General features: G+C 56.9%; 1 protein-coding gene across 4 annotated transcripts in view; it reads left to right on the forward strand.

Annotated features, from left to right (window-relative positions):
• The window catches only part of ZFPM1 (zinc finger protein, FOG family member 1), a 73,380-nt gene that overhangs the window by 38,981 nt on the left and 10,242 nt on the right, over nucleotides 1-24,157 (forward strand). For all 4 annotated transcript variants that reach the window (XM_080643913.1, XM_080643911.1, XM_080643914.1 and 1 more), the window contains exon 4: nucleotides 15,498-15,631. In XM_080643913.1, coding sequence (XP_080500039.1) covers nucleotides 15,498-15,631 — 134 coding nt within the window. The remainder of the gene's footprint in view (nucleotides 1-15,497; nucleotides 15,632-24,157) is intronic.

Consider the following 24,157-nt stretch of genomic DNA (forward strand, 5'->3'; position numbering starts at 1 on the left):
TGAGCCCATGTTTGAGCAAAGACCAGAAGAGTGAGGGGAACCAGTTGCTGTCAGGGGACAGTGTACCAGGTAGAGAGCACAGTGCAGGCAGGAGATCTGAGGCAGGAGTGTCCTTGGCTGGGTCTGGAGTGCAGGGATGAGGAGGTGAGCTCAGAGCATGGGGTCCCTATCTGTAATGGTTGTCTTGGAAATGGAGTTCAGAGGTCACAGGCTTTGGCCAGCACAAGCTGAGGGTGACAGGCTGACTGATGGATACCTAGGCTGCCCGCCACCCCAGATCCCAAGCTCTTTCCATGACCCCTCCCCAGAGCATCGGTCCCCAAGCCAGGGTAGGGCCTGAACCCTTAGCCTGCGTCCACCACCAAAACTCAGAACTGCCCACCTCTCTGAACAAGGCCCTGTGGGCGGAACCCCCAGGACAGGGCTGAAGTGGGACTATGAACCCATGGCCTCTAACTGGGGTGCTGAGGCACAGAGATGTCCATGGCTCCCCCTATGCCCAGGGTAGTTGACCCCCCTCAGTCCTGGATAGTCCCCTCACTGTGTTCAGCAGTTCCTCATGCAGAGGAGCTGAGCACCTGGCACCCACATCAGCCCTGCCAGGCAGCTGCTCCTTGGCCTGTCCTGACTCCAACCTCTGCCCGCAACAAAGGCACCTGGGCCTTGGGATCACAGGTCTTGGGGGGGTGGTCAGAACATCTGGGGGGGCAGGCTATCAGTGGGCAGCTCTTTGGTAAGACTCCCATCCAACTCTTCCATAGGAGCTTATCCCCATTCGCTCACTCGCTAGTACTTTTATTTATTGAGTGCCTACTGTGTGTCAGCCCCTGTTGTAGACACTGGGGGTGTAGCATGAACAAAACAGACCAGCCACTGCCCTCTAAGAGCCGCAGCCAGTAGCACAGAGAGCAGTCATCAAGGGGCGCAGGCTAAGCAAGGAATGTGGACAGGAATAGAGGGTGGTTAGGGGGCTGGGGTGAGCTGCCCCTGACCCTCAGAGGTTTGCACAGAGAGCTCAGAGGATCCCAGGGAAACTGCCACACACAGCACAGTGTGCAGAGATCCTGCACACCGGGGGATCTGCAGGGGAGACAAGGACAGAGCAGGAGGGGGCAAGGGCTGATGGCGGGCTGGTTGCTATGTGGGGAAAGGACTGTAGGGGGTCAGGGTGAACATGGAAGGCCCATGAAAAAGCTGAGACTGAAATTTGGTGTCAGATGCCCGACTTCCTCAGAGGTGGAAACTGAGGCCCAGAGAGGTTAGGCGGCTGCCCCAGCGCCACGACTGGACGATTGAGAAAGCTGAGCCTGAAGTCCACCTCCCTGAGAGAGGCCCTAGCTCACTCTCTCCTGGCCCAGCTCCAGCTGGTTTCCAGGGGCTCCCAGAGCCCCTCCAAAGAGGGTACAGACACTGTGTGGGTGGAGGGTGAGTGAGCAACAAGGGACCCGGTGAAGAGGGTGGCTATGGCCCGGGTCCTCGGCTGCCCTGGCGTCTGGGGGGTGAGGGGGGGGGGCCCAGGCCTGGCTGCCTGCCCATGCTGCCCGCTGACCTCACCGGCCTTCCGGGAGCGCCTATCTGTGGCCAGGGCAGCCTATCTCGGCCGCGGGTGCTAATCAAGCCCGGCTTCCTCCTCCGCCCTCCCGCCGGCTTCCTGCCTCAGCCAGCCCACCCAGCCGGTTAGCTGTGTGTCTAGGCATCAGCCTTTGCCTGGCCTGCCCCTCCCAAGCATCACTATGGTGCAGGTCCACCTGCCCTCCTCCAGGGTCCCAAATCAGACCACCACAGCCTGGCCATGGTGCCTGGGGTGCATCAGCTCACTTTCTCTGAGCGTCCTGGTAAAATAGCCCCAGATACACACAGAGGACCCAGGGACGGCAGGGATGGCCATTACTGGCACGACTATTGCTGTTCCTTTGTCAGTGCCAATGCTAGTGCTGGCACGATCCCTCCTCCTGGCACCAGTACTCACGCTGCCACTCTTCCTAGCACTGTCACTGTTGTTAGGACTAGCATTGTCACGGTCACTGCTGCTGTTGCTAGCGCTATTGCTGTCACTAACACTGGTACTCATATAGGTACTCTCACTGTCACTAGCACTGTCCCTGTCACCAGTAATGTTACTGTCCCATTTTGTTAGTTGCTGGCATGACTCCCACAAGGCACCAGAGCAGACCTGGCTTCCAACTGTCACCTGTCTCATTGGGGGCCTTTGGGTCCCTACTCAAGCTGCTCCTCTGTGGGGTGAGGACAGGTTGTTCAGGCTGTCTGGAGATGCCAGGAGGGCTGGGATAGGCCTGGGCAGGGCAGGGCAGCAGGAAGGCAGCATGTGCAACGTGGTGGCTCTCTCCAAGCATGCCCAGGGCTGTGCAGTCCCCGGGGCTGTGGTCCCCAGGGCATGGTGTCGGGCTCTCCCTGGAGTTATGTAGCCTCAGCGGGGGGCATGTCAGGGTCACCAGCAGGCAGTTCCCTCCCCTGTACCAGCTGGCTCTCATTGCCAGGAGAGAGACAGAGGCAACCTGCTGTCAGTCGTAGGCAGCACTGCCCTCGTGCCAGGGGATCTCCCTCAGTCCCAGGAGTGGGCACTTTGACCACACCCTCTTGACAGAAGGAAACTGAGGCTAGACAAGCTGCAGTGTTTCTCTCAGACCCAGGATGGGAACCGGGCCCCCACTGACCCCACAGGCCTGCCAGCCCCCCACCCCCATGTGATTTAACACTTTGTTCTCGGAGAGCCCCTCCCCCTGCCAGATGAGCGGGGCTCCTTATTTATTTATTTATTACTCCTCTATCTCTGTGCGTAACTTTTGATTTCCTCGCTGTGTTTTTCCATTACGGCAGCGGTGGATGTAGCCGATAAGATCAATCCCGGGAGATGGGACAAAGGGGCCGCCATCGGCTCGAGGGCTGGTCATATCCTGCCCGAAAGGGCCGAGCAGGGCCTGAAATGAGGCACGATGCTATCTCCGGGGCTTATTATGTGTCGTAGTGGGGAGGGGGCTCTGCCTGCCTCAGCCTCTCCCACCATCCCCATCAGAACACGCCTTTGCCCCCCCAGACAGACTCCTGCATCCCACCCATCCTCAGCCCCATCCCTCACAGGACCCCTGAGCGCCCTCAGCAGTGGGCCCTTGGAAGGGCTTTGGCCCAGACACCATCTGGGCTGTCCCGGTGCCCCTTGGCCTCCTGGGCTATATTCCTTCAGCTTCCCTGAGCCTCAGTGTTCCTGTCTGTCACCAAGACTCCCTCTGCTGCCTGGAGCTGCTGGGTGCAGTGGACTCTGGAGACCTACCCCCTTCCCAAAAAAAGCACTCACACACTGAGGTGCCCAGGCTGGATCTTGCACGGTGCTGTGATGTTCTTGCCTTGACTCAGCAGTTCAGCTTCTAGGAATTTATCCCAGAAAAATAATCTCGGTGTGGACAGGCATAAGGTGGCAAGGATAGCCATCACACCATGTTGAAGATAGCGAGCCGCTTATTTTATTTATTTATTTATTTATTTATTTATTTATTTAATTTATTGCTGGCCTGCAGAATTTCTACAAGGAGAGGGAAAAATTATTCTAAAAGAAGCAAATTCTGCACAGACATCCCCACTGCTTGGCCAGTGTGTGCATTTCTCTACATGCACACAGTGGGTCAGACGTGCCCAATGCTGAAGGCCATGGGCAGGACAACAAGCAGATCTGGGGCTGACCTGGGGCAGTCCCAACAGCACCCATCCCCTTCCCCGGCCCCTGAGCTTTCCTGGTCCTGTCAAAATCCTACCTGTCCCACCCCCGGGGACCTTGCTGTGTCTCAGAGGGCAAACACAATCATCTTGGCAGGAGCAAGGAGTGGAGGTGAGAGCAAGCACCATGCCCCCAGACAGGGAACCCCAGTGGAGCCTGGCTGTGGGCTCAGCTGGATGGGCCCAGTGGGGAGCCCCAAGAGTTCCTGAGCTATGTCTGGGGTGGAGACCAACCTGTGTCTGTTGTGTACAGGGCAAGGCTCTCTGTACTCCAAACCTCCTTGCCTCTCTTCCCCAGCCCTGCCTTGTCCTAGTCATTGTTCTCCCTGCCCCCCCCACCCCCCCCCCCCACCCACAAGGGCATGAAGAAGGACATAGCATTGGACAGGGTCTGGGGCCTAGGTGTGAACTCAGTCACCTGCCTCACTCTGTGGCCAGGTCCTCTCTGATCCCCAGTCTCTTAGTCTATAAAGGGGATAATACCAGTCCCTATGGCACTGGGAGGGGGGCAGAGGGGGGAGGTTTGAGGACTGAGTTGATCAGTACCATGAAAGCAGGTGTCTGCTGGTTTTACATAGTGCAGTAAACACACACGGCTTTCACAAGATGGGGCTTTAACAATTCCCGGGACTCGGCCTCATGCTGGGTTATCCCTAGGGGACCGTGGGGCAAGGGGCCAGTGCCCCAGTTATTGCCGTGGCGTGTGGGCAAGCCAGAGCCCTCCCTGTAGACCTCAGCCTCCTTTGTGGGCAGAGCAGATGGGAGGTGCTTGGTGCTCATAAAGTGTCAGCGGTGCTCAGGGACTGTTGCCTTTTCTGGAAGGGTCTTTGTAGTCCCTGTGGGGCTCACCCTGCATAGGCAGTGGTCGTGTCATAATATTCTCGAGTGTGTTGGCTCGATGCCCACTGCTGCCCCCCAGGCAGGACAAGGCAAGGGGCTCAGCAGTAGCAGCAGGCATTCCCTTCACCCTTGTGACCACCAGCCTCTGCCCAGACCCTCACTCACCCTCATGTCCTCCCCACCCCCCTACGCACTTACAGCAGAGAGTCAGGGCCCTGTGAGGACCATGTCCCAGCCTAGCTCAGGGAGCAGAGTGGACCGGCCAGGCTGGGGGCTGAGAGGCGGTGAGTCGGAGGCTGGAAAGAAGGAACGGCCCTCTCTGTGGCGTCAGCCTCTGGAAAAACAGGGGCCAGGGGCCAGGACGCCCAGGCTGATAGGGGCCAGATAAGCTATTTGCACAGGAGGTATTTTCTTTACCTTATCACACATCCTGCTTCCAGCCTGCCTACAGGATGAGGCAGGGCCCAGAAAGCCAGGGACCCCGAACCCAGTGCTCAAGCCTCAGGGTCTCCTAAGACCAAGTACCAGGGCCAGGGGCTGGAGAGGCTTCCGCTGCCCACTTCGCAGGTGAGAAGATTGAGGCCCAGGGACCAGGACAGTTAGTTTTTTAAGAAGGCGGGAGAGACCATGAGTCCTGGAGCTTGGAGGCACCCAGGAAGCTGTGGTTCTTAGGCTCCATGGGGCCAAGGGGAGGCTCCATCCAAATTGGGGAGCAGAAAGGAAAACTCACCCTGGGCCCAGCACACGGGCCCCTAAGGAGTCTCAGACCCACTGCCTACCCCATGGCTGTTCCTGCCAGTTAAGCTGGTCCTCTTGCCTGTGCCTGGAGTGGGCAGAGTATCTGAGACACATCCCACCCCAAGGAGCCAGATCTCTAGGCAGTCACCCACCACACCCTCCCCCAAGACTCTGAGCTGCCCACAGGGCCTCAGAAAGGGCACTTCTGGGACTGAGTGTGACCCCCCTGCAGCCCTTCCTACCTACCTGGAACCCAGTCAAGATGACTGCCAAGGCCTTGCCAAATCCCAGCCCCACAGACACCCCTTTCCCTAGGGCCACCCCCTTACCAGGATAGGTCTCTGGGCCTGATAGTGGTGAAGGGCCCCTAAAGGTCCCAGGTGAGCAGTGGGGCCCCACCCTGCTCTCTGGCTGTTCCCAGGCGGTCCCAGCTCCACCATTAGCCGGGGCCAGGGTTCAGCCCGATAAAGATGGGCTGTTGTTCTATATCAAAAAATCAATAATCCCCAGTGATGTTCCAGTGATAGGGAGAGAAGTTCACAGGCACCAGCTGGTGGTGGGGCGGGGGTAGGGCCAGGGGCTCCAGCACCTGAGGCTGCCCTCCCTGCTTGTCCCTAAACTGGCTGGCTGACAGGCTGATCCCTGGTGGACTCCGGTCTCAGCAGTTCCCCTCCTTGCCCCACCACCTCTTTGTAGGTGGGCAGCCTGAGAGCCACCCCTGTGAGGAAGCCCAGAGCAGCTAGGCCCTCCCCAGGGTCAGGAGGTGAAATGCTGGGAGGTGAGAAGAGAAGCAGAGGACAGGCTAGCACGGGGCCCCTCTCATGCTCAGCAGGACCAGCTGCCCCAGCTCCCAGGCCTATGCTTGTTGATTAGACTGGAAGGTCCAGCTCCAGTTCCGCCTCCTTTCACTGTCCTCTAGACACGGACGCTCACTAGGTCCCCAGCGGTATTGGGGCCATCAGGCCACAGCTGTTGGCAACCGCAGCTCAAGGGGCTAACATTCTAGTGGAGAGACAGTTAATAAAATAAGAGGGTCAACTCCACAGTGCTGGGGTTGGTGGCCAAGGGCATCACCCCTGCTCATGCACAAGGTAACTGGGCACCGAGGCCCTGGAGCACCCCACTCCCCTAGTCACTGTGCCTGTACCCACTGGCCCACGTTGGAACCTGCATGGTGTCGTCCTGCCAGCCCCCTCTGCCGTTAGTTCCCAGTAACGTCACCTGCCGGCTCTGCCTCGTCTCAACCCACCCCACGTTGTCCAGCCGCCGTGCAGAGCTTGACAGGAGAGGGTGGTTCAAGAGAGGGCTATTCAAGAGATGGCGCTTTGCCCAGTGGGCGGGCATTCAGCCCAGGTCCAGTGGAAAGAGAGTCTCAGGCAGGTGCAGTGGCCCGGGCAGGCTGCCGTGGTTGTCCTGGCAGGTGTGTCCCCCCAGAACAAGGTCAAGATGAGGCCTCAGGGTCCATCTTGCCCCTGCAACCAGCTACTGTGAGCACAGGATCTGTGGGAAACTTCTTAAGAAGGAAGGTTCTGGGCTTGAAGCCCTTTGAAAAGCTCTGTCCTGGGATGAGAGAGAAACCCCCTCCAGGGAGGACTCAGGCTCTGCACACTGTACTAGCCTGAGCACTAGGGTGGCTAGGTGCTAGCAGAGGCTGGACACCCATATCCATGCCCAAAGGCCAGCAGGGAACACAGTGGGCAGAGAGGCTGGAGACTTCCCCAGGCGATGGTGGGACCAGGTGGGGGACACCCAGGAGGCCCTGTGCGGGGAAGTTGGGAGGTTCCCAGGAATGTTCTCTATTGGTGGAGTGGGCATTGGTCTTGGTTATAGTCCCATCCACATCTCCAGTGCTGGGCACTCAATAGCATTAAATAACACAGAAATGATCTGATAAAAGTGTGGCCCTGTGGTCTGTGGCCAAAATAGGGGTAAGGGTAGGGGTTGAGGCATCATCTCAGGGGAGCTGGTCACTGTCTGAGGGGCAGCAGCCAGCATTGAGCTCAAATGGTTCCTGGCTCTGGCAGGGCATCTTATATCTCCCTCGAGGCCAGAGGTCCCAGATTGTATGTGCTCTTATTTTTAAACTAGAGGCCCGGTGCACATATTCGTGCACCAGTGGGGTCCCTCAGCCTGGCCTGCGGGATCAGGCCAAAACCGGCTCTCCAACATCCCCCAAGGGGTCCTAGATTGCTAGAGGGCACAGGCCAGGCTGAGGGACCCTACCGGTGCACAGTTGGGACCGGGGAGGGACACAGGAGGTAGGCCAGCTGGGGAGGGATCCTGGGAGGGCTCCAGGGCGTGTCCGGCCCATCTTACTCAGTCCTGATCAGCGGGACCCCAGCAGCAAGCTAACCTACTGGTCAGAGCATCTGCCCCCGGTGGTCAGTGCACATCATAGCGAGCAGTTCAACCAATCATATTACCCTTTGATTGGTTGAACAGACTACCAGACACTTAGCATATTAGGCTTTTATTATGTAGGATGATGACAACAGGCCCCTGTTTTTGTTGTTGTTGTTGTTGTTGTTTAGTGGGGAGGGGCCTCCGTTTCTATTCACGTCCTCAGCTCACAGTCCCTAGCTCCTCTGGCACCATCTCCCAGACCCTGGCCTTACTTCCTTGGACTGGCAGAGAGCAGGAGAAAGGGACCCCAGTGCTTTTCCCCAAAAGCTCTTTCAGCTATGTCCTCTCAGCACTGTGTCCCCATAATTCATAGATGGGAACTGGAGGTCTTCAGATGGGGCAGGATCTATCCATAGGTGCTGTAGCCACTGGTGACAGAGCCAGGGCTGAAATCAAGCTCTGCTCCTTTTTGTTTCCTGAGGTGACATTCAGGTGGGCTGACTGGCAACCTATAGCTCGGGGTCTCCAGGTCCTGAGGCCCCGGGCTGGGTGGGCATGATAGCCTTTTTTGTGCCCTGGAGGGTATGAAAAGGTCAGCAGCAAGCCTGTCAGCAGTCCTGGCTGGGAGTCTTGCTACTGCCCCAAGCCTGGAGAAACCAGCCCAAATGGGAAACACTGCATAGCTCCTGCAGATGTGCAGGCCTAGGGGAGAACTGGCAGCAAGGGTGGGCCTCCCGGGAACAGCTGGCCGTCCATAGTGCACTGTGACCTCACCCCATGGCCCTCCTCATGCCCCAGTGCAAGGGTCTGCCTTAGCCTGTTCCCAGTTCCACATGGGAACCCTGAGCCAGGCTCCGCTTCCTCTGGGCCTTGTTGCCCCTTTCTTAAATGGGAAGCAAGAACAGGGGCCAACAGGATGGGGCCCAGCGGGTGGGATACTCCAAGAAGCTGATGGGGATTAGCCTTCCCCTGACATTTCTGCCCAGGCCCAGATTTGCCCCCTCCAGCCAGATCATACAGGAGGGTCACATGTGAGCAGGGCCACAGCATCCATGCAGAACAAACCTTCCCCTCCCAGTGGGCACAGAGCAGAAGGGAAGAGAGCCTGGCCAAGAATTTGCAGGGACTGCAGCTTGGCCCAGCTGGACCCCACTGCCTGCTTGCAGGCCGTGCTCTGTGAATGCTCATCGAGCACTAACTGTGCAGGCCCCATCCTTCATGTACCATATTCATTATGTCATTTCACCCTGCAATTAATGTGCTCTTGTACCCATTTCACACAAGAGGAAACGGTGCCGGGAGGGGAGTGACCTGTCCAGCTGGGAGATGGCAGTAGCAGGATACAAACACAGGTTCTAGAACCAAGGTCAATTGCTAAAGCTGCAGAGAAGACAGACGCTGGATGGTGATGGCCATATGGGGCCTGAGGAGGAGCCACTCAGCCTCTACTCTTTGTCCTTATTTCTGTCCTTCTAGGGCTTCAGCTACCATTCAGCTCATGGCTTTCCCAGTCAGGAGGGTTGAATTGAGAACAGGAAAGGGGCTGGATTTTAGAGCTGGTGACCTTGGACAAGTTACATCACCCTCAGTAAAATGGACACAGTCGACAGTGTTCCAGATCATGGGGGCCAGGGGCATTGAGGTGTGTATAATGGGAGGTGCTGAGCAGGTGTGTGAGTGAACAGGTCTGCAGGACATATCATAACAAGAGAGCTTGTGCCAGCCAGTAGAGGGGACAGCCATGATCTGCTGTATGACCTTAAAGAGTCTCTTGCCCTCTCTGGGTCTGGTTTCCATGTTCGTACAGGATGTGTTGGAAACACACTCTCAGGGCCCACACAATCTCCAAGCCAGCCCAACTCTGGGCCCACACCCAGGAAAACTTTTAGAACCCCATCAGGAAGACAGGGGGCCTGCTTACCCTGGAATTTCCCCCCTCTTGCCCTCTCCTCCCTCTCTCCCTCTTGCTCCTTTTTCTCTCTCTTTTCTATGACTTTTATCAAAGGCAAACAGCATGATCCCTGAGATAGGGCCGCTCCCCAACAAAGCCAGGGCCAGCTGGCCCACAGGAGCCACAGGGTGGGGCCGGGTGGGAGTGATGGGGCTGATTAGATAAGTGGGTGCTGGCAGTGACCCCAAAGTGAGCACCCACATGCTGATCCCACAGCCCACCATTCAGGGCAGAGAATGCCCAGTGGTTGGACTCTGTGCTCTGGAGTCCACCAGCCATTAGCATAAAGGAGGAGCCAGCCAGCAGGGTACAGGAGGCCAAGCTCGTGGACACTCCAGCAAGCCTACAGAGCCGCCCAAGTCAGAGTTGCAAGCCAGCCTGCTGAGGCCTTTGCTCAGGGAAACTGAGGCCTGGGAGGCTGGGCACAGTGGGCTCTGGAGCCAGATGTTCTAACTTGGAGCCCTGGATCTTCTGTCAGAAAGGAGCTCGGGCTGGTCTGGGTGGGTACCTGCTGTGCAACCCTGAGGGAGTTGCTCAGGTTCTGTGGACCCCCTCTGCGGCATGAAGTGGGAAGAGTGGAACCTTCTCACTGGCTTGTTATTCATGTTGTTGAGGGAGGTCACCACCGGCTCCAGGGTGGGACAGAGCTGGGGACAAGGCTGAGAGCAGCAACTCAGCGGCAGGCCTGGGCTGGGCCCCAGCCCTCCTGGGATCCCAGGGGAGAAAAGCAGTGCTGCCACATCTATTAACATGTTGGCCTCTACTCACACAGCCGCCAACCCAGCACGAAAACTGAGCCTCCGCAAGAGGTGAGCAGAGGCAGGCCCTGGCCCCAGCCTGTTGATTCCAGACCCCAAGTCTCTCACTCAGCCACCCCCTCCACCAGGATCCCAGGAGTGGGTCCTGTCTTGGCCTGGGTGGCAACACTCAGCCCTGCTCCCTTCACTAACCCCTTGGGATGCCATTGGAAGCGTTTTGAGACCTAAACATACGTGTAAATCGTATAAATATGTAAAAACTGAATTTTCTCATCTGGATCCTCACAGATGCTTGGGGGTGAAATTGAATCCTGTACTGCATGTTTGTTCTGGAAATAACATGTGTGGGGTTGTTTGCCAGAATAAATTAGTCTTTGTCCTGATGCTGTGCCTATAGTGATGGCCTGACACCCATGGGGGTGGGGGAGCCACCCAGGCAGCAGGGCCTGACCCACCGCCCTGAGGAGGCCATCTGCAAATGGGGAAACTGAGGACAGAGCAAGAAGTCAGCCACTGGACAGGGGAGCTCAGAGCTGGCCCACTGTACCCCCACCTCCTCTCCTACAGCCTCCCTATCCTGTTTTCTCTATCACCTCCTGCTTCGGCCCAGAAAAGGGTATTGAGGCCTCGCCATGACCATGGCTGGGCTCTAATTCAAATCTCACCTATTTACTGTGTACCTTGGGCTGGTTGCTTAACCTTTCTGAACCTCACTCTCCTGCTCTGTACACTGGGGAATAAGTTCATTGTGGCTAGGAGAAATAAATCCCTGTAGATTGTGTCAGGCCCTTGGCTAAGACTCAACAAATGGCCAGAAATCGTGTACAGATTGTGACTTCTTGGGGCCAAATGACATCGCCCTCACTCTCCAGCTGAGGGACCAGGGTAGATAGAGTAGGAAGAGTTGGCCAGTACCTCACTGGAGCTGGCATCTCTCTGTGCCTCTCTTTCCCCAGCTGCTCTGGAGTTGGGGAGGAGGAAACAGAGATATGGGCCACAGAAGGCGTCTGGACACTTCCACCTGGAAGCCTACCATGACTGACCCACCATAGAGATGTCATCTTTGTTTCCTGGGAGCCCTCGAGGGCAGGCGCTGTGCCTTCTTTGTCCTTGCCCCTGGTGCCCACATGGGGTTTTGTGACTGAGTAAGCACTAAGCCACAAGTCCAGAGACCTGGGTTCGTCCCACCTTTAGCCTGAGCTCGCAGTGTGGCTTGGGTGCTCCTGGGCCTCCCTGGGCCCTGGGTTTCCTATCAGTGTGGTTGAGAACTGGCCATCTGCATGGCCACCACTGTCTCGGTCCTCCAGCTCTTACCGAGGCTGTTTAAAAATAGCTGCATCTTCCTGCCTGTCACTCTCCCTGTCAGCTGTCACCCCTAGCTCCACATCCCCACCCCTGAGCCCCTCGCCCTTGCTAATTTCTGCTTCCACTCATTCTCAGCCTTGAACTGAGCCCTCATGAGATACCCAGTCTGCCATGAGTCCCCCCCCGCCCCCCCCCCCACTTTTCTGATGCAATTTTACTTCTGGTTGGGAAAGGGTCTCTGCTAGGTGCTAACTGGGCTTTGACACTTGCTTGACCCCGTTTGCCATGGGAGGGTTTGGGCAGGAACTGGAAGCTGGAAATAGGTTATCTGAGCAGACAGGTGTTGAACATCACTAGGGTCACCATGGACAGCTGCACAGGTTGTACACTGCGCAAGGGTCCTGGGTAAGCTGGGGCTTAAATCCAGCCATGTTCCCCTCACCAAGCCGGGCACCTGCCATGGCCCTGCATCCACCCACAGGGGGCGCCTGAAATGGCTTCCCCTGGACCAGGGAGGTGGCTTGTCATATGATCATTGCCAATCCCCAGCCCAAGTCCCTCAGTCCCCCTGCCTCCCCACCTTACCCAGGCCTTGACCAGCCTCCAGCAAACCCTGGCTGGTGGGTTCTGTCCCCAGGCCTGCAGAACGGCTGCCTTTATCAGGAGCCAGCCCTCTCTGGCAATGCATGATACCCAGGAGATGGAGCCGCTGCCGTGGGGAGCGCTGTTATCTGGGAGGCTCGGCCCGCCAGCCGTGGGGCTCCGATTAGGGAGCATGGCCGTTTGCTGTGGGTGCCTGTGTGGGCAGGTGGGGGGCAAGCCAGAGCCAAGGTTCTGGAAAGGGACCATGGATCCCCACAGGTATGACAAGCAGGGGCAGACTGGGAGGTCTGGGACTGCCCCACTCTTTCTGTTGCTCAGGGAGTGACCTGAGCCAGCTGCCTTCCTCCCGCTCTGTGTCCCCAAGTCTTGGCCCACACATGGGAAGACTGAGTTGAATTCTGATTCCTCCTCCCACAGGAAGGTGGGCACCAGCCCCAGATGGAAGGTATTATCTCCTCATGGGGCTCCAACAAGGCCAGGAACAACTCCTACCAACATTTTGCACACAGGAAAGAAAATATGTGAAAACAGGGAGTCATGGCCACTGTGCCTGCCCTGTCTGTGGCCCCAGCAGGAAAACCAGTGTCCAGAGGAGCAAGTGGGCAACCCTGTTAAGAGGTCCAAGTGCGGGCCAACCCCTGTGTGGCTTAGTGCATATCTGGTTGTCAGGATAGGAGTAAGCCATTGCATTAGGATTCTGGATGCTTCCCCCTGGATCCCACTCCCCTGAGTGGGCAGTGCACAGACTCAGCCCATGGTTGGCTCCCTGCCAGCCTCAGAAGCAGCACATGGACCGGTCGGATGGATGGACAAATGCATGGATGGAAAAATGAGTGCCCAGTGAGCTCAGCTCTAGACCGCCTCTTCATTCCCCCATCTCTCCCTCACACACCCACCCACGCATCCTAGGTGGATTGGCAGAAGACTCAGACCCTTGTGGGCAGGCCACAAAGTGACAGAGCCACCCACTGCCCCCCCTCGTTGCGGGGCAGATAAAGGGGCGCCGGTCTCCTCGGCCTCGCCCTGGTCTCCTGCCATCTTATCTGCCCTGGGGAAGACAAGGACCCAGTTGGAACGTTTTAGCCAGGCCTCCTGGCATATTTACACGTTATCTCTGCCATTAGGCCGGCAGTTATCTGATAATCAGGCCCATTAAGGCCACAGCCTGCCCAATCGGGGCTCCAGGAAGTGGGGCCGCCACAGCAGCGCTTGCTCGGGGACCAGGCCAGGCCACGTGAGGCCTCCGTGGGCACAGGCAGCCTGTATGGCACCTGAGGCATAAGGTAGCCTGGCCTTCTGAGCAGAGGTTGTGCAGCCGAGGGAGGGGAGGCGCTGCCTTCTGAGGGCATGGCCACCACCATCCCCTTGTCCAATGAGGACACTGAGGCGGGGAGGGAGTAACATGCAGGTGTGATTCTCCCAAGGCACCCCTGACAAATTTTACAGCCTTGGTGGCTTAAAACATCAGAAATTTATTCTCTCACAGTTCTGGAGCCAGAAGTCCCGAATCCAGGTGTTGGCAGGTCCTCACTCCATAGAGGCTCCAGGGGAGGGCCCTTCCTGCTTCTCTCAGCTCCTGGGGCCCAGGTGCAGCTTCCTCCTGGCTACATCACTCCATCTCTGCCTGTCTTCACACCGTCTTTTTCCTCGAGTCTCTCTTCTGTGTCTTTTTCCTGTGTCTCTTATAAGAACACTAGAGGCTGGATGTATGACATTCGTGCAAGAGTAGGCCTTCCTTCCCCCAGCTGCCGACACCAGCTTCCCTCCAGCCACCGGCAGGCACCCGCACCCGGGACCCGCCATTGCATCCCCGGCTTCGTCCGGAAGGACGTCCGGTCTAAATAGCATATTATGCTTTTTTTATTATAGATTATTCATTGATTTAAGGCCCACTGGATGATCCATGATGGTCTCATCTTGAGATCCTAACTTGATTATATCTACAAAGACCCTTTTTCTAAGAAGGGCATAATCACAGGTTCTAGTGGAAATATCTTTTGGGGGCCACCATTCATTCTACTACACAGGTCATATGGATCATGTGGCAAGCCTGGGCTGAACCTGGGAGCCTGAGTGTAGACCCTGTACAAACCCAAGTTGCCACCCTGTGGGAATGACCATTGTAGGGCCTCACAGCTGAGGTCCATCTGTCTGTGTAAACGTAACAGAATCCTAGCTCTACAGTGGATGCCACTCCTCTAGCTATGCTATGGAGTCATGGCCAACGCCACACAAGCTGGCAGAGCCCAGAGAGGGTGGCCTTTCTCATGGCACAGGGAACCTCAGGTCCCTGGGAGCCTTACAGCCTCAGCTAGGAGACAGGCCATGAGAGAGGCCATGGCTAGCCAAGGACCTCAGCAAGAGTCAGGGTCCAGATTTTCCAGAGAATGCGCAGAGGTCCTGAGGATGGTGTGGGAGCAGCACATTCTGGGGTCACCTCTCATCTTCAGGGAGTAAATGGAACTGACTTCAGCACCACCTAGGTGCAGATTCTGGCTTTGCTGAGGCGTTGGCTCTGTGCTTCAGGTGCCCCACTAAGCACTGTGCTAAGCATGCTGTGTGGATTAACTCATTCAATCCTCATATTACCCAAGGAGATAGGAAGTATAGGGGATCCCATCTTATAGATGAGGAAACCAAGACCCAGCATGTCTATAGCTGCCCTCACAAGCCAGCTGTGCAGATTCAGGGATTCCGCCCATGGGAAGGGGCTGGGAGGACAGTGCAATGGGATGGGTGTGGGTCTCATCATCATCATCCTCTGCTCTATGCCCATCCATGGATGCATCCTGGGTACAAGCAGCTTCACCAATGCCACCCTGGGCTTCATGAGGGTCACAGATGTCCCTGACACGGCCATGTGTGTTCCTGATACAGTGGCTCTGGTTCTGAGGCCACACATGTCCCTGACAGAGCAGCCATACACCCCAAGCAATGCATCTGCCTGCTCAAATCCAGCTGAAGGCACCCCTCATTGTCCTCTCTCTGCAGCCCATTGTCTCCAGGAAAGGTCTTGCCACAGGGGCTGGCCCGGCCCCTGAAGCAGGCATCAGCCAACATCCCTGTAACTCAGGCCTAGCCCACAGGGCAGTACTCCCTCCTCTGCCCTGCAGCCCCCAACTGCTTCTGGAGGGCTGAGGCTGCAGAGGTAGGCTGGACCTGGGCAGGCAGCAGGGCTGGGCGGTCACCATGGCTGATGCTCCTCACACCTCTGATGTCTCTCCCCACAGACGAGCTGGAGCAGGTCCTGCAAGATGGGCAGAGGTGTGTGCGGGCTCGACGCAGCCTTGCTGAAGGCCTATCCTGGGGCCCATTCCACGGGAGCGTCCAGAGCAGAGCCTCATCCCCCAGGCAGGCAGAACCGGTAAGGAGCCCCAACCATGGCTAGCCCACCCTCTGGCCACAGGGCAGCAGCCAAGGAAGCATCCCACCTAGAGCACAGACCCCTTAAACCCCCTGAGCCAGTCTGGGAGCTCCCACCACTTCATGTGAAATACGTCAGAAGATGTGGTTCTTGGGACCAGGAGGGCAGGGAGCGTTAACTGCCCGAGAGCACAAGGAGGGCTTCCTGGAGAGTTCAGCGACCAGAGCCACCAAGGGACCTTGGGTGATACAGGGAAGGCTTCCTGAAGGAAGGGTTTTTAAGGGTCCCTTAATGGAGGAGTAGAAGGTGGTGAGGCAGAGAAGGAGAAGGGCTTTCAAGAGGAGGAAGCAACAAGGAGCCCAGTGGTAGGGCTGGACCCTGTGTGTGGCCATGTGGCTGGGAGGAAGTCAGGGACATCGCCCCCCTCCCCCAGGACTTTATGGGCAGGGGCCCTCCTGATGGTAAACCAAGTGGCTTTCTGGGCACTTGGGGACAACTGCAGCAGAAAGCAAGAGATTCGTTCTGGTTTTGTCCCTGTGGGTCCTTCTGAGGACAAGGAGAGGACATCTGTGGTGCCTGAGTGTCACAGCACCTCATCAGCACTTGCTCATCTCCCTCTTTAACTAGGAATCCCCGCCTGGGCAGCACCCTCCCCCTAGATGAGAAAAGCACCAGGGTAGCTGGGCAGGGCAAAGGAGAAGTGATCCACAAGGGCCTACCACAGGGCAGGGCGCAGTGGGCACTAGAGCCAGCAGCCCTGCAGCAGGGATGGTCCTCTTGTCCTCTGGCCCCAACCAAGGAGGAAACAGCGGAAACTCCAGGATGGATTTAGGCTTTGTGGAACAAGCCTGATTTGGGCTCCACAGTGGGATGGAGGATGTGGTGTTTAGCGCAGTCTCTGGAGGCAATGAGCTTCCTATCATTGGAGGCATTCAAGCAGCAGTTGACTCTTCAGAGCTTAGGCTGCTGGGAGGCAGTTAATAGTTGGAAGGAGGGGAGAGGGTGGGCTGCGAGCTCTGTGTCTCTGTCTGGTCTCTGAACTCTCAAAGTGTAAAGAAAACCTGAGCAGTGACAGGACAAAGGCAGGGTGGCTGAGGGCTTGGGGTCTCAGCATGTTCTGAGTGGAGTCTGCACCTCTCTTCTGTGCTCCCTCCTGGGGATAATCAGCCCCTTCCAAAGTGGACAGGTGTGTGTTCCAAACTCTCTCCCCACAGGGTGCTGTGTTGCTGTGTGCCCATGCTTACACACAACACCTTGTTTCCTCCCCCTCCCACCCTGTGAGGCAGGATTGCTGCCCCTGTTCTACAGATGAGGAAACGGGTTAAGTGGCTTTCCAAAGCCATCCAGATCAAATAGCAGAGGGAGAATTGGAACCAATGTCTGCCCAACCCCAGAGACCCCTGCAGGCTCCATAAGGACAGGGCTGAGGAGTCTGGAGACGCAGCCCTCCCCTCCCACCTGCAGCTCCTCTCTGGAAGTTTTGTCCTCCTGGGGCCTAGGGCACAGGTCAGCCTGGGGAGACTTGGCACGAGGCTAGAAACGCTCTCCAGGCAGAGATAATGTCCAAGGGGAGTGAGCGAGCGAGCACCAGAGAAGCCGGCAACCTTTGAGGCTCTTGCGGAGGAGCCCAGGGAGGAAGGAGCCTAGCCTGCTCTTCCCTGCAGCTTTATCTCCCACAGAATTAAATCCTTGATTAACCCTTATCTCCCCAGCAGGCACTATCTCTGCCTTGGCGCCGAGTGTCCAGACGCAACGTACAAGATGATTGATTTCTTAAAGATACGCGAGCCTTTCTGATACTTCATTTATTGTCTAAATATTTTTGCTAACGTTTCAGCGGGCCCCTTATCGAGCTCAGCTGATGGGTCCCAGTTCTCTCCCCCAAGCACCTCCTGCCCCAGATCATCCTATCAGCCACCAGGCGGTATTCACTCTTTCAAGAGGGGGAAGTGGGGAGGGGCGCCGAAGGGGTGTATTGGCCTTTTCCTGCTGGGAGTGCAAGGGCTTCTGGCAGGCTGGAGAGGGGACAGGGTGACCGGACTCTGGGGTGGGGGCTTTAGGAAGGACACAGAGGGCACAGAGCCTGGCGGGGGATTAAGAGCTGGTTCTGGCACCAACCTGCTGTGTTAATTCAGGCAGGTCCCTCCCTGATCCAGCAGCAGTTTCCACTGTTGGGAACGAGGGCTTGGAGGCCCAGCCAGCTCTAAAATTTGCCGTCAGTACAAAAGAAATGTTCAGGATGGATGGTGGGTGGGTGGATGGATGGATGGATGGATGGTGGATGGATGGATGGATGGATGGATGGATGGTAGATGGATGGATGGATGGTGGATAGATGGATGGATGGTGGATGGTGGATGGATGGATGGTGGATGGATGGATGGATGGATGGATGGATGGATGGATGGATGGATGGTGGATGGATGGATGGTGGATGGATGGATGGTAGATGGATGGTGGATGGATGGATGGTGGATGGATGGATGGATGGTGGATGGTGGATGGATGGTGGATGGATGGATGGATGGATGGATGGATGGATGGATGGATGGTGGATGGATGGTGGATGGATGGATGGATGGTGGATGGATGGTGGATGGATGGATGGTAGATGATGGATGGATGGATGGATGGATGGATGATGGATGGATGGATGGTGGATGGATGGATGGATGGATGAATGGATGGTGGATGATGGATGGGTGGATGGATGGATGGTGGATGGGTAGATAAATGTATGATAGATAGATTGATGGGTGGATAAATGAATGAATGGGCAAATGAGCAAATGAATGAACAAACTTTCACCCCCAGCTTGGTCCACACTGGCTTGGCCCATCTGTGTCCAGGGCTCATCCACTTTAGCCATAACACCATCACAACATCAGTGAGACCTGGGAGGGACCCCATGGCTGCCAAGCAGGGCAACAGGTTCACTGGGGAAAGACCCTGCCTGAGAGGTTGAAGTGGGACCCTCTGGGCCCTGACCTACCATGTGGCCCCAGGTGTCTTTGCCCCGGATCAGTGTAGAGGGTGGGCCCCCTTGGTCCTTCACCTGGAGATGGAGATGGAGATGGGGCTGGGGCCCTTGGCTCTGAGCAGCTCTCCATGCAGGAAGCCTCAAAGGCTGGCATCAGGGGTCACTGCCATGGCAGAGCCAAACCTCACAACAGAGCAAGCAAGCTCTGGCCAGAAGCCTTGGGGGGGATGGAGGGGCAGGCTGAGGCAGGGTGCCTGGGTACACTCCTGGTGACGCCCTCTCTCCCTCTTTGATTCTCATTTGCATTTGTTTGTAATTGGGAAGAATGCCCTTGCCCATCACTGCACTGCTTTCCCCTGACGTCTGAGACACCAAACCCGGGCGTGGGATGCTGTGGGTTCTTTACCAGGTGGGGAGGCACTACAAGCTGCCCTGCATCCAGCTTAGTGCACCTGCTGAAATGTCCCAGCATTCCACATCAGGGCAGCTTCTTCCCCACGGCGCCAGGTGCTGCTGGCTGCAGCGGTCCAGCTTCCATGTTCCCACCTGGACATGTTGTGGACACACCCTGACAGCAGGCGGTTCCTACCCAATAAGATCTGGGCACAGCAAGGCAGCACTGGAGCTGGCCTGCCAGCTATGCCTGCCCACATCCCTGCCCCACCACTGCCTCCTTACTTGCCAGCTCGTGGGCCTGTCCATGCCCCTGCTGCTCCCAGGAACCTGTTCCAGGCATCGCAGCTCATTGTCCGCTGCTCAGTATACCCAGCAGCCCATGGGGCCTCACAGGAAATGCCCTGTGGCTCTGCTGCTCCCTTCCCCTTCCCACATTACTGAGGGGTAGCCTGGCCCAGACCTGGGGTGCCAACAGGTCACTAGGATCATGATGGTCAGGCCCTGGACTAGAGCTTTACCCTGGCACTGTTAACTCACCTTGGCCATGAGGCAGCTGCTCCAACTAACCCTATTGTACAGATGGGGAAACTGAGTTCAGAGAGGGAGGGCCCCAGAATGCAAGAGTTTCCCGTGGCTGCTGTAACAAAGTGCCACAACCTGGTATCTTAAGCAGAATTATATTCTCTCCTAGTTCTGAGGCCAGGGGATGGCAGGGCTGGTTTCTTCTGGGGTCTCTGAGGAAGAATGCATTCCAGGCTTCTCCTCAGCTGCTGGTGATCCTTGGGGTTTCTTGGCTTGGAGATGTATCAGTCCCACCTCTGCCTCTTCTTCTCCCCTTGTCATTGGATTTAAGACCCACATGGATAATCCAGGATGATTTCATCTGGACTATCCTTAATTTAATAACATCTGCAAAGACCCTTTTTCCAAACAAGGTCACATTCAGGCTCTGAGTGTACATATGCTTGGGGGCCACATTCAGCCGGCTCCACGGAGCCAAGAGCCAGCAGAGAGAGGGCCCAGCCAGGTTGGCCCCTGGCTCCGCATGGGACAGCCCCGAGGGGATGCTCAGGTCTGGGCTTGGCTGGAACACCAGGGTAGGGAAGAGGGCATTGTGGGGTGTCCTGGAGACAAGCTCCAGACAGGAGACCTGCTGCTGGCCTTCCTGAGCCCCTGGCACCCTTCCTCTCCATGCCTCAGTTTCCTTACCTGCAGTTGTGGGAGCTGGGAAAGTGCCACAGGGTATGGGAGGTGCTATCGGCAAGAACGGGCTCCAGCCCTAACCGGTTTGGCTCAGTGGATGGAGCGTTGGCTTGCAGACTGAAGGATCGAGGGCATGTACCTTGGTTGTGGGCATATCCCCAGTAGGAGGTGTTCAGGAGGCAGCTGATCGATGTTTCTCTCTCATTGATGTTTCTGACTCTCTATCCCTCTCCCTTCCTCTTGTAAAAAATCAATAAAATATATATTTTTTTTAATTAAAAAAAAAAAGAAGGGGCTCCAGCTACAGAGTCAACCCAGACTGGCCTCCAGGGGATCCAGGAGGAGGACTCAGCTGGTGTCAAAGACCCAGGACCCCTCCCACCACACCAGAAAGACTATTGTCCCCTCCCCTATTGTATGCCTCCTCCAAGTCCATTCCCAATGATGCCCACACAGTGCTCCCCCTCACCCCTCGAGGCCTAATCCACTGTCCTGGCTACAGCTGCCCATACCCAGCTCCTGCCCCCACCAGGCCTCAGCCCTTCTCAGCCTTGTCCTGTTTCTCCAGCACTTTCCCCTCCAGCCTCCACGGCTTCTTTCTTGCTGGCCTTTCCACTCCAGCATCCTGCTAAGGCATTGGGGACTGCATGTTCTGTTCATGGTGCCCCTGCACCTGGCACAAAGCATGCCCTCATTCATTTGGGACTATTGGCTGAATGAGTGAATGAATGAATGAATGAATGAATGAAAAAGCTGCAGTGATTCAGTGGAGATCATGCATACCTGGGTTATAATCCTATGTGCAGAAGCCACCACCACCACCACCACCACCACCGCTCCCATGGCCTTGGGTGCCATTAACCTCTGTGGGCCTTAGTCTCTTCTCCTGTGAAATGGGTTCTTCACAGGATCTGGGGAGACAAAGGGGCCTGAGGACTGAAAGGCCATTGCCTCTGGCAAGGTGAGCTGGGGACGTGGGCGGGGCTTCTCAGGATGGGCTGAAGGACTGAGGACTGAAGTTGGGGGGGCCCCAGTCAGAGCCCACCCTGGCCTGCCCCAGTTCTGCCCTCTCAGGAACCTGCCTGTGGTAACCTGGGGGAGGGCCAGTGGCCCTGCTGACCTTCTGCAGGGCTGTCTGCTCCCTGTGCCAGGCCACCCTCCCCCAGAACAGGGCCCCCACCTCACCCTCCATGCGGCTTCATGAGAAGCACTGCGAGGTTTGGGAACAGCCTCAGATAAAGTTGTCACAGCGGATGCGGCGGAGATAGGGTTTCTGATGGTTATCGGTGGGCACAGAATCCAGACACTGACCTCTTTGTTGGGGAAACAAGGAGTGTTCTCAGATGCACCCAGAGAATTTAAAGTGGCCGCCCGTTATCCTGGGGCTGGGTGGGGCCGCCCTGGAGCCAGGAGAGAGGGATAGGGGCAACCCTGTGGGGCTGTAGGCAGGGCAGACAGGGCTTCTCCCTGGCTCCTGACAGGGCTGAGAGCGAGCTAGACCCAGACTGGGCACCCAGCCTGGGGGCACCCATGGAGGAAAAGCAGCTGGTGGTACACACAACTCTGTTAGTTTTGGCTGGAGGGCCAGGGGGAAGTTGTGAATAGTCCCCCCAAGCTTGCTCCCCCTGCCCACGGGCAAGGCAGGCTAAGAAGGGGGCCTGTCTCTGCCCAGAGGCTTCATCACCAGAGAAAAGGGCTTCTGTTCCGAGGCTGCTCGAATTGGTGAGAATATAGTAGGAAAAGGGAAATAAAATAAAAGGGCAGCCCCGTGTTATGTCAGCCCCTCCACAGGGGAAGTGGACTGAAATTTGCCCCTCACCCGGGGCTCAACGTGCTCCCGGGGGCAGGGAGGTGGCCTACAGGCTGCAGCCAGCAGACATGGGGGTCCAGCTGCCTGGCACAGGGCTAGGGGCTGGCTCAGGGCTGGCTGGGGGGTGGGATAAGGGCAGGCTGGGCAAGGCCATGCTACACTCTCCAAGAGCCAGGGGTTCCTGCACCCCTAGGAGCCAAGTGCAGGCATGTGCTGCCACTCAGGTGGTTGTGCCCCCCCTTTTCCAGCCTTCCCCATTTAAGCGGGGGACCAGCCCACCTTGGTATTAAGGGCTGAGGGAGTGTGGGGGTGAAAGTCAGTAATAAAGCTCTGGATCTCCTGACCCATCTCTTCCTGGGAATCAGGTGTAGGGTACAGGACAGAGCCCCCTTGAGGCCCCTGCATTCCCTCCCTCCTCACTTGCCCTCACAGACAGGGGCTGTCACCCAGCCCAGCCAGGGCAGCCACCAAGCGCAGGTGCTCAGTACCCACTGGGACACAGAGATGGGCTGCTCTGGGCAGAAGGCACAAAGCTGGCCGGGGACATGGCACCACTGCCGTCCGTCCGTCAGCTTAGAATGTACATGGGAAATTAGGGGTTCTGCAGCGTCAGCAAAGCTGAGCGCGAGGGTTTTTATCATACTGCGAACACGCGCTCCTGAGAGTGATAAGCATTAAACCGACCGGGAGGCTGTCAGTCTCAGTGTGAGGGTTTAGAAATATTGGGACGAATAATTAGATTTCATATCGTTACCGCAGCACCCATCGGAGGATCAGGCAGATTAATTTTTTTTCACCCTCCTCTACTCATTAATATTCATTAGAGACTCAAGGAGACCCAGCCTCTGCCTTGCTGCTGGTTCACCCACCACTGTGCCAGCACCCCCCATCCATTCTACTTTGCCCTCGGCCTGACCCCCTGCTGTAGCCTCAGCAGACCTCCCAGCCAGCAGAGACCCCTAGCTGGCAGCCATCTCCCACCCCTGCTCTGCAGCGTCGGAATCACCAGGTGTCAAAAGGAGGGAGCTGCCTGCCACAGCCTGCCTGAAAGCAGGCTCGTTGGTGGAGATGCCCACCCCACGTTGCCATTTAGCAAAGGAATTTATTTAGCAAAGGCATTTATTTGCATAAAACAAATCCCCAGTGGACACCAGCCTCCTGGCCCCAGAGGCACAACTCCTACTTGGTGTGTCCTATTGGCCAAAAGGAATGCAAAAGCAAGGGTGGTAGTGGTAGGGGCTTGTTTGCCATGTGCTGGTCACATACCAGACAGGCACTGTTCCAAAGGAGAGCTTCATACAGATTGCTTCTTCCCAATGCCCTAGGGGAAACTGAGTCACAGATGCGACATGCCCTGCAAGCAGGTGGCAGGGCAAGGATGGGTCCAGAGTGAGCAAGCAGGCTCAGGCCACAGTTCCAATCAGGAGGGGCATCACCCATTTGCAGAGAGAGGCCAAGGCCCAGGGAGGGCTTCGTGGTACTGGGACAGGTGGGGCTCTCCCTGACCCACTGGCCAGCTATTCTCTGCTCACCTGTTCCATAACCAGGGTGCTCCGACCTGGCTGGGAGTTCTTACCAGGAGTGCCAGCATACTGGCCTGATCTCGCAGGGTCCCTGAGTCTGCCACAGGGTGGGGACAAGATGCAGAGGTAGTCAAAGGGGCGATGCCCTGCCCAAGGTCACAGTGGGAAGGTCAGGCCTGGACTGGATCCCAATGCCCAGCTGTGGAGCCCCTGGGGTCCCCACAGCCAAAGCCCAGGAGAGTGGCATGGGCTCAGACCTGGCATGGAGGTGTCTGGAACCCATCAGAGGACATCCCACACACCATGTCCTGCCCTGGGCATCCCACCATGGCAGCATCCCCACCAACTGCCATGTGCACAAAACCACTGCCGTCTCGGTGGTAGCATTTTCAGGTGCCAGCAAGTGACACTGATTCTTAAAGGTCCTGATGCTCAGTTTCTAAGTAAACGGCATTTATTTGCATAAAACAAAAAGTACCTAAATGTTGATGTGTGCCATAACTTTCCATATGGGACTCATTTGCTAAGCTTGGGGACCTCCAGGAAGAGGATCCCAGAACTGGGATCCAGTGCTGCGGCTGAGGCCCAAGGGCAGCAGCAGTCACACCCACTTC

This window comes from Plecotus auritus (genome assembly GCF_963455305.1).
Source record: "Plecotus auritus genome assembly, chromosome: 10".
NCBI lineage: Eukaryota > Metazoa > Chordata > Mammalia > Chiroptera > Vespertilionidae > Plecotus > Plecotus auritus.